The following is a 14,574-nucleotide window of genomic DNA, read 5'->3' as shown; positions in this document are numbered from 1 at the left end:
GCCCACGAATTATTCGCCGGTAATCTAAACGAGGCATCATACATTTTAATACGCAGTGTTGGGAATTTCATAATTGCAAAATTGAAAGCTACTAACCGTAGGTAATACCGTATTTCTAGGGACAAAAATCTTGCATATTTCTGTCACTAAGCAGACTAGCAAGAAAACTTATTTATGTACCATGTGGTGCAGTAGCTAACGCCGTTAATTGCTGACTGAGAGTCGCGATTTCTGTGACGAACAGCTTTGTTTCTTTTTCTGGGTGGTACATACTTTAAACGAATATGTGTATTTAGGGTGTATCGGTTCTTATATTACCGAGAAGGCTAGTTTGCGGTCAGATGACCGTCTGCGACCATTCATTCCATTATTATACAGACTTCGACAATAATAGGTTGGGGAAAAAGTCTTTTCGCATTATAGTATGTATGACCTTGCACCTTCAGATTTCCACCTGTTTCGGTCTCTTCAGATATCTTTAGGCAGAGTCAGGTTAACATCACGAGAGGACTGCCAAAACCAATTGTCGCGGTATTTTGATCAGAAGCCACAAAATTTCTATAGCAATGGGATCATGTCCCTACCTACAAGATGGCAAAAAGTTATCGAACAAAATGATACCTACATACTTTAGTTAAATGTAAATAAACTATATTAAAAAATGTTGTGAATTTTCTTAAAAAATGCGAAGAAACTTTTCCCCCAACCTGTTATGTCTCAAGCTGGATCAGTGGGATTCATGTTAATATTGAATTATAGTATCGCTTCCCAGCCCACTGAATTTCTCGCCGGATCTTCTCAGTGGGCTGCGTCTCCGATCCGGTGGTAGATTCTGTGAAGCACTACTCTTGCTAGGGTTAGTGTTAGCAACACTCCCGGTTTGAGCCCCGTGAGCTCAACTACACATTAGGGTGAAGCTAAAATAGCCTCTCAAGGCTACCAACAGGGATAGGAATTTTTTTTATCGCTTTTAGCAGATAGTTTTGTTGTTTTCAGGTTCAAACTCTAGTTATAGTATAAAATAAATTTATTATGTAATTTATCACAGAGATCAAGGATATTCCTAAGTTACTGGAATGAGATCATCCAAAATCCAGTGCATATACATGAGCAGCTTGGCAAATTTCTTTCTCGACTTTTGTATTAATTTCGTAGCTTTCCTGCGCACCTTTAACTTCAACGTGTCACGTATAAACTTCATCAATTAATTTGTGCTGTATTGCAATAGATTTACTATTCATTTTGCGTCAGCCTGTCTTGGTTACTGATGATTCGGCAGTGACGTCATCGCAGCGTGGAGGCAAAATAATCTGTAGTTCCTCGTTCAGTGGAACCTCGTCGTCCGGAAGATCTTCTGGTACAGTCGCATCGTAATCATTGACGGCTATTTCCCTGAAAAATAAGGGATTAGGCTCATGTAAGCGAGCAGAATTATTCATTGCCCGTCGGGAGATCAAAAGCCTTGAAATAACCGCTTCAAAGTGGAATATACGATTGATTGGTGGCAGAAATAAGTTGTTGATATGTAGAATAGGTACGTCAGTAGTAGGTACGCAATAATTTGTATCAATGGGGCACTAAATTTTCATTACAATACTTGATAAACTAGTATAGTTAAGTACGTAATTCATTAAAAAATTTGATCTCCGTGCGATTTTTCAATACCAGGATAATCGCATCGCTAGATAACATATTTCTTTAGGTCATGACCATTTTAAATTACAATTTAACAGTTAAGAGTCAATTTTACCAAGCATGCTCAATAAAAATAGTCACAACACGCACTTAAAGACAAAAACTAATTGACAATAATACCGGTCGGTACAAACGTCAGTCGTCAGGTGATATGACGTAAGCGTCATACGATGTGGAGCTGCGCTTAGTCGTGAGCAAGTACTTGCCTACCCGGATCTTCTCAGTCGCGTTTCCGATCCGGTGGTAGATTCTGCGAAGCACTGCTCTTGCTAGGGCCAGTGTTAGCAATACTTCCGATTTAAGCCCCGAGAGCTCACCTACACGTCAAGGAAATCTGAAATAGCCTCTCAAGGCTATTGTCACGGAACGTAACTTGTGATCTGAGTCTAGCAACACGGTCTTAAGAAAAAAACACTTGTTAAAAATATGTGAAACGAACTGGTTGGCGCTTTTTAGTTTTACTTCAGTTAATATTGTAAATATGGTAAATACACGGTCATACGGAAGAAAATGTCGTATTAATCGATGATAACAAGTATTTTCCCTCAAGATCCGTCACAGTTATCAGCATAAGTAGGAAAAAAAACTTGCCTACCCGCCATAATTTACTCAAAAACATACTTAAAAACACGACTTACTCGGTCTGTTCTGTGCTAGCCCCGGCCAGCACCGAAGTGTACAGTCGTGCTCTGGTCCCGTGAAGTCTCATGCCGGCCGGTACATCTTCAGCGCCGGATTTCGTCTCGGGAATTGGATGCAAGAAATTCGCCATGCCTATGAGATAAAAGCTATGTGACACAGTTCTAAGAGATTGCGTTAATGCAGATACGATTTAGAAATAAATTAGCTTTATGATTGTAGAAATAACACTTTAGTTAGGTATTATAATTGATCACCTGGTCGGGCTAAAGATCAGTGGCCTAGATTATTGGACAGGGTCCGGGCTGCCTGCCGATGGTTTATCAAAGTGGTTCATCAAGGTGGATCAAAGACATTAGGTGTAAATATTTCAAACCACCGATAGACTATTTTCAGAATGATCAGGCTACACAAATTTCCTTAATTTCATGAAAACGTCATCGGCGCAAAAAAGTCCTTTAGGTACATAAATTGAGGTTTCAACCTCATATCTGAAAGCGATTGGCGGCAATCACGATATGACGTCTCAAAAGCTGTCATTTTGCTTCATCTTTGGCGGCCATATTTGACAAGTATGTAGGTGCTTTTTTTTTGAAAACGAAAGATCCATTTTATGCCTTTAAATAGGAAAGGGTAGATTAATATACCCAACAACTAGGATCATTAATAACGTTCAAGACAAACTTGTCCACTTGGGGCATTCGAAAAAATAGAGCTTATATTGCTAGCTAGCTACCTACAAGAGTTGAAAAATGAACGCAAGAAAAGAAAAACGTATAATTAATGACAAACCCTTATCGTGATCCACATTTTCTTGTTTAATCGCTTTAGTTACACTCTGTGCGAACGGAAAGATTATTTGTGACGATTCTTTGTTCTCTGAAATAATGAAAAAAAAAATTAACTTTTTTTTTGCTTTTTTTATTTTTTGGTGGCAGGACTTGTGTGATCGCACGGGTAGATACCACAACCCCGCCTATTTCTGAAACGCATTACGGCTTCACGGTAGAAATAGGCGGGGTGGTGGTACCTATCCGTGCGGACTCACAAGATGTCCTACTATCAGTAATTACGCAAATTATAACTTTGTGGCCCTGATTTTTATTACACGATGTTATTCCTTCATCGCGGAAGTCAATCGTGAACATTTGTTAAGTACGTATTTCATTTCAATTCGTTTCGGATTGAAGGGTGGGGCAGTCGATCTACTGTGAAAACTGAGACATTGTACAGTCCAATTGTCATGGACATCAACAGCGCCACAGGCACGCCGAGCGGCGGTCTAACGCTAACGAGACTGCAAACCTTTAGGAGGATGCCATAACGCTGTAAAAACAACGAGGAGTGACCACATTCTAATGCTACTAACCGTTCGAAGACAATATAATTCGAGTGTGATTATAAACACAAAACATTCTTGCTTTTGTAAATACATTAACGTAATAAGTTTATCGCAGTAGCCATGATAGAACACAAGGTATTTGACAGATGCCTGGTCTCGCTAACGACATTACCAAGAGGGGAACATATAAAAGTTCCGAACAATAATATTCGGACCGTCAGTTTTCCAAACCCACCAAGGGAATGAAAAAGGAGACAAAGGGAGTATCTCCATCTCCACTTTGCTGTTTTACTGGTGGTAGGACCTCTTGTGAGTTCGCACGGGTAGGTACCACCACCCCGCCTATTTCTGCCGTGAAGCAGCAATGCGTTTCGGTTTGAAGGGTAGGGCAGCCGTTGTAACTATACTTGAGACCTTAGAACTTATACCTCAAGGTGGGTGGCGCATTTACTTTGTAGATATCTATGGGCTCCAGTAACCACTTAACACCAGGTAGACTGTGAGCTCGTCTACCCATCTAAGCAATAAAAAAAATAAAAAGGCCTCCAGAAACTTTGTAAAAATAATGAAAAAGTAATTTTGACAAACCACCTTGGAGACTTCGCGCTGGCAAATCTGCATAGCCTCTGAACAGCAGTTCCAATTCATCGGGCTTCATGCGACGTAGATAAGGTACTCGTTTTAGATCAGGTCGGTGAAGAGAACGAAACGAGTTCCGATGCTAAGAAAACACATGACCAGGAAAAATATTTAATAATTTTGTAATTAATTTATTATAATTAATTTATAGGTAAGACTAGCGACCCGCCCTCGCTTCGCTTTGGAAACTGTATTATTGATTTCTCCACTACTTAATGGATGTTATTATACATATAAACCATCCTCTTCAAACACTATCTATTAAAAAAACCGTATCAAAATCCGTTGCGTAGTTTTAAAGATTTATGCATACATAGGGATATAGGGACAGAGAAAACGACTTTGTTTTATACTATGTAGTGATTTCCCAAACAACTGCCACAAAAATTCGAGTAAGAAAAAGGTCAAAACCACAAAAAGATAAATTACATACACATATTCGTATCGAAGTAATTCTCGACAGAAGTAGCTAACATATTATGTATGTATGTTGCGGCCTATGCTCAGTGGCGAGATTTTTACGTAATAAATTTATAAAATTTAAAATAAAAATATAAATATTATGTTGTACATATTATTATTAACACAGCGATTTTTTTTAAATACAATACATTATGCGGGCTATCAGTTAATTGATTATACCAATTAATAAACACTGAACAGGAAAGTCATTTACAAGGCGCCATCAATGGAATTCGCCTTTTCTAAATGTTTTCATTGCGTAGTTGGTTAAGCGTGCACACGGCTTACTGGTTAAATATTTGCCGGAGCTCACAGCTATCAGACAATTAATGCCACCAACCCACCTTGAGATATAAGGTCCAAGTCGCAATTCTGCTGTACAAGGTTTGTCTCATCCTTCAAGCCGGAAAGGATGACTTTGATTCGCAAAAGAAATGGTAATGGTCATCTACAAGGCATCGGTACCGCACCAGCGTGTGCTAAATTACAATACGCCATAACACCAGTGTGCTTAGTGCGAGTTTTTTAACGATCTCGATAGCGTAAAAGTTACCTCATCTTTATATGGAACTAGCGACCCGCCCTCGCTTCGCTTCGGAAACATTAAAACACACATGAAACCAAAAAAATAAAATAATTTTTTTTTTAAAAAAGTAGCCTATGTTCATCAGGGACAATGTCGGCTTCTAATGGAAAAAGAATTTTTCAAATCGGTCCAGTAGTTTCGGAGCCTATTCGAAACCAACAAACAAACAAATCTTTCCTCTTTATAATATTAGTATAGATGGGATCGTTTGCGTACGTTTGCCGCTAGGGGCGCTGTTCCGACTGCATACAAAATTGGATTAACTTTTACGCTATCGAGAACGTTATTTACGTTAAACTAGCACTAAGCACACCGAACGGATTTGAAAAAGGTGCTAGTTACCTTAACAATACCGGGTGGTACTTGTAGCGTTTCGCAGTTGGACATGCTCAGGCACTGGAGGGCGCTGTCGTGTTTCACGGAGATCGCAGACAAACCGCTACGCACCAAATCTTCACTTATCTACAAAGGTAGAGCAATGTTACGTTTAAAGTCACTTATTTTGAATGAAATAGATCCAATAGCATATTTTTATTTATTGCTTAGGTGGATGGACGATGTCACGGCCCACGTGGTGTTCAGTGATTACCGGAGTCCATAGACACCTACGACGTAAATACCGGCACACACACAAGACATAAGAGATATTCAAGGTGGGTGTCGCATTTACGTTGTACATGTCTATGGGCTCTAGTAACCACTTAACACCAGGTGGGCTGTGAGCTCGTCCACCCATCGAAGTAATAAAAAAAAACAAAGTTCTAAGTTCTCAGTTTTTACAATACAACGGCTGCCCCACCCTTCAAACCGAAACGCATTACTGCTTCACTGTAGAAATAAGCAGGGTGGTGGTACCTATCCGTGCGGACTCATAAGACGTCCTACCACCAGGAGGACCAGAGTACCAATTAAATTGAATACACAAGCATTTCGCTCTACGATCGTACAAACAGATTTCTTTTGTCGGTGAGGGTTTAGCCAGAAGATATTCCTGACAATAGTACATTTACTAGATTACCTGTGAGGTTGGGTGGATTAGAAATTGTCCCACCTTTTGCTTAGCTTCATAAGCATGGTGTAGATGTTGAAGCAAAAATTGTGCAACTATGTTTTTTTTTCTTGTGTAATTTTATTTCTTGTTTTATTATTTCTTTATTATGTTATATAATTATACATAGCTGTATATATAGTTATATACTATGCGTTTACAGCGCACGTGGAGAAGCAACGCATGAACGATGCGTTATGCCGATGTCCAAATTCCGCGGGTAGTTACCAACTTTTGTAAGTAATGCTTTCCCAACAGGTTTTGAAGAGCAATTATTTCCATATTTAATAGCAGAAAAAAGACTCAAAAGAAACCTAAATTTGCAAAATTACTGGAGGTAGGCTATTTTGTGAGAGGGAAAAGCAAGTTACCACCATCCTGCCGAACACTGATGCAAAGCGGTTACACGTTTCGAATCTGTTTTGGTGGTGAGTGGGTGGCGAGATTCAGGTGGTCGTTTTTATGGGTTCGGATAACTAACACCAGATGGCATCACCTGTATTCAAAATACGCCAAAAAAAAACTACAAATAAATCTTAAGATAGCTTCATTCAAAAGCTGTCTAACAACTTTAGCTAAAACAAATCGCCTATATAAATAATTCATCCCAGCTTTTCAGACCATCTTCGCGTTCAGACAATCGCAAGTTAAATTTATTTGAGTCTTCATGAATAAAGATACGAGCAAATGGCACTGAAGTAATTAATGTACGACTAAGATTTGTGAGAGCTACATCAATTTAATTCTAGTTGCGTAAATAATGGAGATTGTGACGCTTTCCATTTTTAAACCGATCTATAGTTTTTTGAATTATAAAATTGTTATAGTATTCCTATGTGGGCACACCAAATTAACGACCTTTCAACTCTTAATTATCATATTGACGGCTTCGAGAATTCAGGAACACTACATTAGACAAAGCGTAAAACTCAATTGACAACTATCATAACACATATTGAGAACAATATTTATATAATTGAGGTGCTATGGACATAAATTCTATGAGTCTTCATTTAAAAAATTAAGGCTTGTCTTCGAGACCGTAAATCCCACGCATCAGTTGATTTAACATGTTGACAGCGAAACCGTTTCTGATGGACTCTCAAGCAGTTCGTATAAGGTCTTTTTAAGGGAAGATTGGACTTTTTTATAGTGTAAACTAGCTGACCCGGCAGACTTCGTACTGCCTCAATCGATAATTAATAAAATACTTAAAACAAACAAAAGGAATCCGTCCGACGGACACATCAAACGAAAAACAAAATTGTTTGTTTTTATATAATTCTAATTATTTCCATATTTTTCACCTTTTAAACCTTCTCTGGACTTCCACGAATAGTTCAAGACCAAAATTAGCCAAATCGGTCCAGCCGTTCTCGAGTTTCAGCGAGACTAACGAACAGCAATTCATTTTTATATAGATGAGACCTCAAAAAGTAAGTTTTCGAATATGTCCATACAGAAATGTGGATATATTTTATTTTTATTGCCTTTGTTGGCAGACGAGCATACGGCCCACCTGATGGTGAGTGGTTACCGTCGCCCATGGACTTCAGCAATGCCAAGGGCAGAGCCAAGCCGCTGCCTACCTGGATAGTCGCCTCCTGTGGTGACACGCTTTTAATTGTCACACAAGGGAACAATCATGCATGGGACTTGTTCAACCGCATTACGCAATCAAGGTGTTAAAACAAAGAGTCAAAACAAGTAGTCAAATATAATTAATGGATTCGATTTTAGTGTCATTTAATATTAATCACCCTGCTGGAAAAATATTACCTACTGAAACTTACCCCTACACTTACTTCTGGCATTGCTGACGTCCATGAGCGACGGTAACCACTTACCATCAGGTGGCCCGTATGCTCGTCTGCCTACAAAGGCAATAAAAAAAAAACTTCAAAATAATTTGACAATGAACTTCTTTTTATATCGTACTTTTAAATGCTTGTCTGGTGTGAAATGTGAATCATATTGTTATTTAGATCTTCCCAGGCTTTAGTTCTTTTAGTTACCTATATAATGTAGTCACGCTATGTGCGTATGAATATATTAAAATATATAAATCTGAGCACCCAAGATTACTATATTATGTTCATTTTATTATTGAGCGGCATTTTATGCACCTACCTGTAATTCCCGTCCCTCACAACAAGGAACAAGGAGGGGTAGTTCTTCCTTGAGCCTATGAGCAGATAGTCCTGTGGTTACATTGTCGCCACTAGCAACAGGGTTCATTTGAAGAGAGTTGTTAGATTTTTTCTTCAGATCACATGAGCCATCCTTCATATTGGCTATTTCATGTTTGGTCGCTGATATTATTATATTATTGTATTCCTGTAGTAGCTTCATGGTTATTTAGGGTTGATGGTGATGGGTGAGTAGAAAATTCGGAAAACTTTACTTTGTGCTAAGACGTGTTCAGTTGGTGGACATCATTTTTTGTTAGGTTATTTAGTCAATGTTTCTGTCAGTGGTCGATTTTCTAAATTCAAATTGATATTTTGAAAGGATCAAAAAGGTTTTCAATTAAAGTTTATCTACTCAGAATCGAATTAAAAAGTAAGAAATAACCACACGCTTCACTTTAAGATTATGTTCACAAACAAAAAAGGCGAAACTAAATGTAGGTTCATGTTAGATAGCTAAGCTGCGTCTCATATTACTGACAGTGAAATATGATTACCGTTTAACACTAACAGGGACAGTTCGTATGCAAATATAATACTAGTATACTATTAAACTGTTAATACTGTTAATCTACAGAATGTGGCCTTTTGTCAAAAGCCTTCGAATTTATAAAAAGAAGTTAAGTGAAAATCTTTAAGATATTCCATTAAAACACAAAAGATCGACTCAGCGAGTGGCTTAGGGAGAGTACTCCTTAATCTCAAACTGTATCGAAGGCTGATCACGTACGTATTCGTGCCAGATTGCTTGCTAAAGGTCGGGAATCACGAAAATTAAGCACTCGGCTCCTTTCAGAAAATTGGGTTATTTTCATACTACGTACTTTCCATAATACGTTTGAAAATTGGTACCATTATAATAAACAGCAGTGCTACTGAAGATTTTGTCAATTGATATTATATTCAATTTTGTAATACTATGTACACAGGTAGGTGGATGAAGTTGTGAAATAATAATTTTTGTGTTACGCGCTTACCGATGCGCACTGCATCCCAAAATCAATAAAATCCTGAAGGGTGCGACTGTTTCGTAATGCAAAACGTAGGACAGTGATGCCAATTCAATATTAAAGAGAAGGTTCCACATATATTAAAATAGAATCAACAGATGATACTGTTACAACTGGTGACGAGGAAGATAGCGACAATAGCACAAGTTGGGTGGGGTCGTATCCTTATCTTTTGCCTTGTACTTAAACTCTGGCCACCAAGATTTAAGCTGACAGCCAGTCTAAGCTGATAATCCAAGATCGAAAAGTAATTTCCGGATCTTTAAAAAACCTATCAAAATGTTTGATGTAAAATGAAAATCACTACGTTCATTGTCGATATTTATTTCAAACGATGTTAAAGACAAAATCAAATTATCAAAACAATAAAACTACAAAATTAGTAGATTAATCGACAAACAGTTAAATTCCAGTACATCATCTATAATAGAAAACAAAGCTATCAAAGTTAATTTTTTCCCGATCGAGTAAAAATTCCAAAAAAAGATTGAACAATTATAAAATTCAACATTTAACATCAGTGTAATTAAAATCTATAGTTTTCCCGGAAACATTTTTTTCAATTAGCTTCTTTGGCACTAAACTTTACCTCTCCAGGCACATAAAAGTCTTTCTGAATAACATTATCCGACCAAGTCGATGATAAGCTGTTTCTCTGCAAAATAAAAGTAGATGCATAATAATATATACCTAATCAACAATTAAAATCTAAAATCTATAAAACACTAATCATGATTGAAATTCATCAAAGCCCAAACCTTACCTATACCTAAACTAAGCTAAAATATCGAGATCGTGTTAAAAGTATGCACCACGCTACTAGGTGTAAAAAGTGTATGGAAAATATTATTCTATGATCATAATAATAGAAGTCGGAGAATTTTGCAGTATGTGACTTCATGAATCTAAGGATATGTGTCGGCAGCCACGTCTGGCTGCGTCTACGTAATATCTTAAATGCATTTGTGACAGTCTCCTTACTCGACTAGCTTCTCCTTTGGTGATTATAGATAGACGTTAAATTATATTTATTAATTAGATAGACATTATAGATGATAAATCTTAAAAGCTTTTCACCTTTTTTTGTTTCTCCTCCTTCATATCAATAAGCAATGATCTCAAAATCCTGTGGGACAGGAACAATCCCGTGCGTCTGATATCAGCCGAATCAGCATTTACTCTGCTATCGATCACGGCTTCTGCTAGTCCTTCTACAGCTTCACCCCACTCCACTAATATGAATAAATGTGCTTTAGTTAATATTCCACTTTTTGTATAGCAATGCCATACCACTGTCTTAATTCAAATACGGGCTCAAATATAATTTTGATACTAGAGAATTCGAAAGTTCTTTTGTTTATCAAGAAAATTTTACATAACGAACGTTACTTTATTACGTGTGACGACATTCGGAGACAAAATAAGACACAGGCTAACTATACATTGGTGATGACGTATTCTCCACAATGGCAATTCGCTTCTGCCGGTGAGTATGTGGATATGGCTAATTAAATTTACCACATTTCATATTTACTTACTCGGGTTCCTCATGTGGGGGAGCGTCACTTTCCCTATGGTTATATCCATACCTTTCTGCACTCTCTGACTTACTGATTTTGACAACAGCTTCGCTGCTGCATTGATCATCTATAAATATTTAAAATAAAATCGTTTTATTTACCATTCGCTAAATTTGATTAAAATCTGCTAACCTGCACTATACATATTACCTACATTAAAAACACAGCTGCTGTATACAGAAGTGACCTAATCAATCATTTATGAAGACGAGATACATGACATTTATATTTTATCACACATTAACTGATTAATTAATTAATTAATATTAATTCGAACCCTACACCCCAGCAGAGGGTAATAGGAAACAGAGGTAGGTAGGTAATAGGACACATTAACAGTTGAAACGATTTCAAACTGTGTGACATCAACAAATATGTAATTCATTTCTCTTCTATGAATATAGCAGTAATATAGACAAATAATCAAATCTAAAACTCTTTTTCAGGTTATCAAAATATCTCAATTGACTATTTGACTCTTATCAATTACTTTAGTCTTAAATGCAATAAACATTTTGCTAGAATCAGTACACTAAAATGAATCTATCTGTATTGATTTCCATCGTTATCACAGTTAGTGCTATTGATATGTAAATACCTGTTCTAGTGGTGATTTTGGAAACATGATATTGAAACTAGTATACATTGTTCATTCAATTGACATTGAAACTAATTATAGAAGCTTTTCAATTTGTATTAAAAATGAGAAAAATATATCTTGTACTTTTGTTTTGGTAAAGGTAGTACAGTAAATGTGGCTATAAAGCCGAAACAAAGGATTATATTATTATGTATGATTTCAATCGTTGGAATAAGGACGAACTTCTTAAAAAAATGTATATTTAGGAATCACAGTGACCGACAGATTTATAGGGGACAAATAGCATCTATAAGCCAGTACCCAGCAAATGGATGCACTTTAAATTCGACAAACGCCTTTGTCTACAAACAACCTACAACCTTGTATTGGAACTATTGTTACTATCATTAGAACAAGGCTATTTTAACAGTTGCTTGATGATTTCTATGATTTATGATATTACAATAAGACTCTTAGACTTGTGTATTGAAAATTTTATGAGGCTTATTCCGGTTAACTTTTCTCTTAAGTACCTACTTGGCATTTCTAGTTAAGCTTTGATGGCGCAACAGTAATTATTTTAGAATAAGTAACAAGGCCAATCTTGTAATTATTTCAGTGGTGATAGCATACAATAAGGTCGAGTTCGGTCGTCGTACGACAACGTTGTTGGGATTATTTACGATTTCATCAAAGCACCGATTCATCCCAATTTTAACAAAATAACTCACGAGAACGATATAGGTGTATTGCACACGAAAACAGCAATCACTTTTGGGAGGCTCGTAAATTTTGCAGCTTTAGCTAGAGTAAAGTATGTAATGCTTGAGGAAGCTATTATGTGGGGGAGCCGTTGGTTGGAATTTCACTTCAGTACGTTAAGTTTTAAATTTAATTAAAAAATTTATAGATATATGACACAATTAACAGTATTTTCTTGGGTATTCGAAAGTTGTAGATAAAATTAAAACTACTGTTACTGAAATCAATGAAGATATCAAGAAATATTATTATGCAAAATTAGACAATAGTTAGCACAATATTCAAATGTCGCTCTACCCGACTGTTCTAGAATCTATAACTGTATACAAAGTTTTCTGGGATGGTTACAGGGTTAATGTAACAAAGTGAAAATTTTAAATTAATAGAATAAATTTTTCGAAGCTTTCAAATCGCAGTTTGCTCTAGTTATCCATAAATAAAGCCACTTCTGGGATGTGACTTTAATTAATGATAGATCTCAAAATTTAATCTAGAGGTCGAAAAAATGATGTATCAAGCCTTTTTTAAAATGATTCTGTTTTAAAATTATTCTGTTTTAAAATTCAATTACATACATAATTCCAGTATTCATGTTAAATTTTGAATGTAGCACGGAAACATTTTCGACATTAAAACGAATTTAAAACACATATGATCATTTCTATATTATAGTTTATCAATAGTATACATTTAAAAATCCATCTTGAATGTTCATGGATTTTGTAAAATCCACTTAGTCCAATACTTCACTAACCTCAAGAAGTTTCTTTCTCTCCGGCAAATAGCTTCCAACCGCGACCGGGTCGGGAAGATCTTCGACACGATCCGTAAACGTCACTTCAGCCAATTTTGTCATCGAAGGCTGCAATAGAATACCGCATCTCAGTTTGGTGATATACCACACTAAGAGTATACTTGAACACTCATAGTTGTTTGTTTACAAGCACTGATCATACCAAAATCTTAATGCGGTCAAATTCGTTTTGTTACTACACCACCGTCATGAATTACATTAGTGATACTATGACATTTTTCCCAGTATACAAATTATGAGATCGAGAGTAGCTTCTTCTGCAAGTGTCGAAACAAATCAAAGCATAGGGGGAAGATTATTTAAAGGTCTGTGCTCTGAAGCTATAGCTACAATTCCCAGTATCACCCATGAACGAAAAGGCACAAGAAAAGAAGAAGAAGAAAGAAAAGAAGGTTTGGTGATTTTAAAAATTACACTTTGATAAGAATACAACAAAATAACAGGTACGTCATATCTATAGATAGGCAATTACAAATCAGTTAAATAATATTTTCTCTTCTGGTTGAGGACTAATTTTAACCTACTTCAAAAAGAAGGAGATTCTCAGTTCGACTCAATTTTTTTATGTATTTCCTCGGAACTTTTTTAGGTGAACCGATTTTCTTTTTTTTATTTGCAAGTTTGAGCTTGTTCTGTGGTCAGAGTTAAATGTTGTCAAAACCCGACTAGTTTGAGTTCTCCATAGTAAAAATATTTCTTTTTAATTTTTTTTTTTTGGAAACAATGGTTTTATTAATAATTAATGTCACAAAAGAGAAAATGTGTAAAGATTATTTATGTGTCAGTGATTATGATCCAATTTCAATAATTGGACGAACACTAGAGTGCTTTAAAATACGATCAAGCTTTGTGATTCTTTGTTGCGCGTGACCTTTGAATGAGGACATAAATAACGCAGTCTTCTGTGCTGTTTACATATCTGCTTCTTTATGTCTGTGACCGCTACTTACCACTGGAGTGGGAAGTCTATCCTTAACCGCCTTCATTTCAGTTTCAGCAGTAGTCTCGGCGGCAATTTTGGTAATATCTCCAAAGCATATGGATCCCCCACCGCCGTGGACGTCTATATACTGACGGGCCAGCTCCGCCGCGACTTGTACAGACCAGCGAGGCATTTTTGTACTGATGAATGAAAGAATCAAATACTTAAATTAAAAAAAAAACAAGGTATATACCACAAACCTTTTTTTCTATCACTATTAATTTTAACAATATTTTTTTGGGAGCC

General features: G+C 36.5%; 2 protein-coding genes across 2 annotated transcripts in view; both read right to left on the bottom strand.

The window, feature by feature from the left end:
* Positions 1-1,009: 1,009 nt before the first annotated feature.
* Positions 1,010-8,882, bottom strand: LOC101737593 (uncharacterized). The gene is made up of 6 exons (XM_004929978.2): positions 8,542-8,882; positions 5,706-5,825; positions 4,268-4,397; positions 3,127-3,213; positions 2,334-2,469; positions 1,010-1,392 (listed from the first exon to the last, which is right to left on the bottom strand). The coding sequence occupies exons 1-6, from the start codon at positions 8,761-8,763 to the stop codon at positions 1,248-1,250; spliced, it is 840 nt and encodes a 279-aa protein (XP_004930035.1). The 5' UTR covers positions 8,764-8,882; the 3' UTR covers positions 1,010-1,247.
* Positions 8,883-9,918: 1,036 nt separating this feature from the next.
* The window catches only part of LOC101737829 (uncharacterized), a 48,663-nt gene continuing 44,007 nt past the window's right edge, over positions 9,919-14,574 (bottom strand). The window contains exons 9-13 of the mRNA XM_012693705.4: positions 14,297-14,468; positions 13,287-13,394; positions 11,149-11,257; positions 10,688-10,842; positions 9,919-10,265 (exon numbers count right to left, since the gene is read on the bottom strand). Of these exons, the coding sequence (XP_012549159.3) occupies positions 10,170-10,265; positions 10,688-10,842; positions 11,149-11,257; positions 13,287-13,394; positions 14,297-14,468 (640 nt within the window). The 3' untranslated portion in view covers positions 9,919-10,169. The remainder of the gene's footprint in view (positions 10,266-10,687; positions 10,843-11,148; positions 11,258-13,286; positions 13,395-14,296; positions 14,469-14,574) is intronic.

This window comes from Bombyx mori, chromosome 5, assembly GCF_030269925.1.
Source record: "Bombyx mori chromosome 5, ASM3026992v2".
Lineage (NCBI taxonomy): Eukaryota > Metazoa > Arthropoda > Insecta > Lepidoptera > Bombycidae > Bombyx > Bombyx mori.
This window is presented reverse-complemented; position numbering and strand designations above follow the sequence as displayed.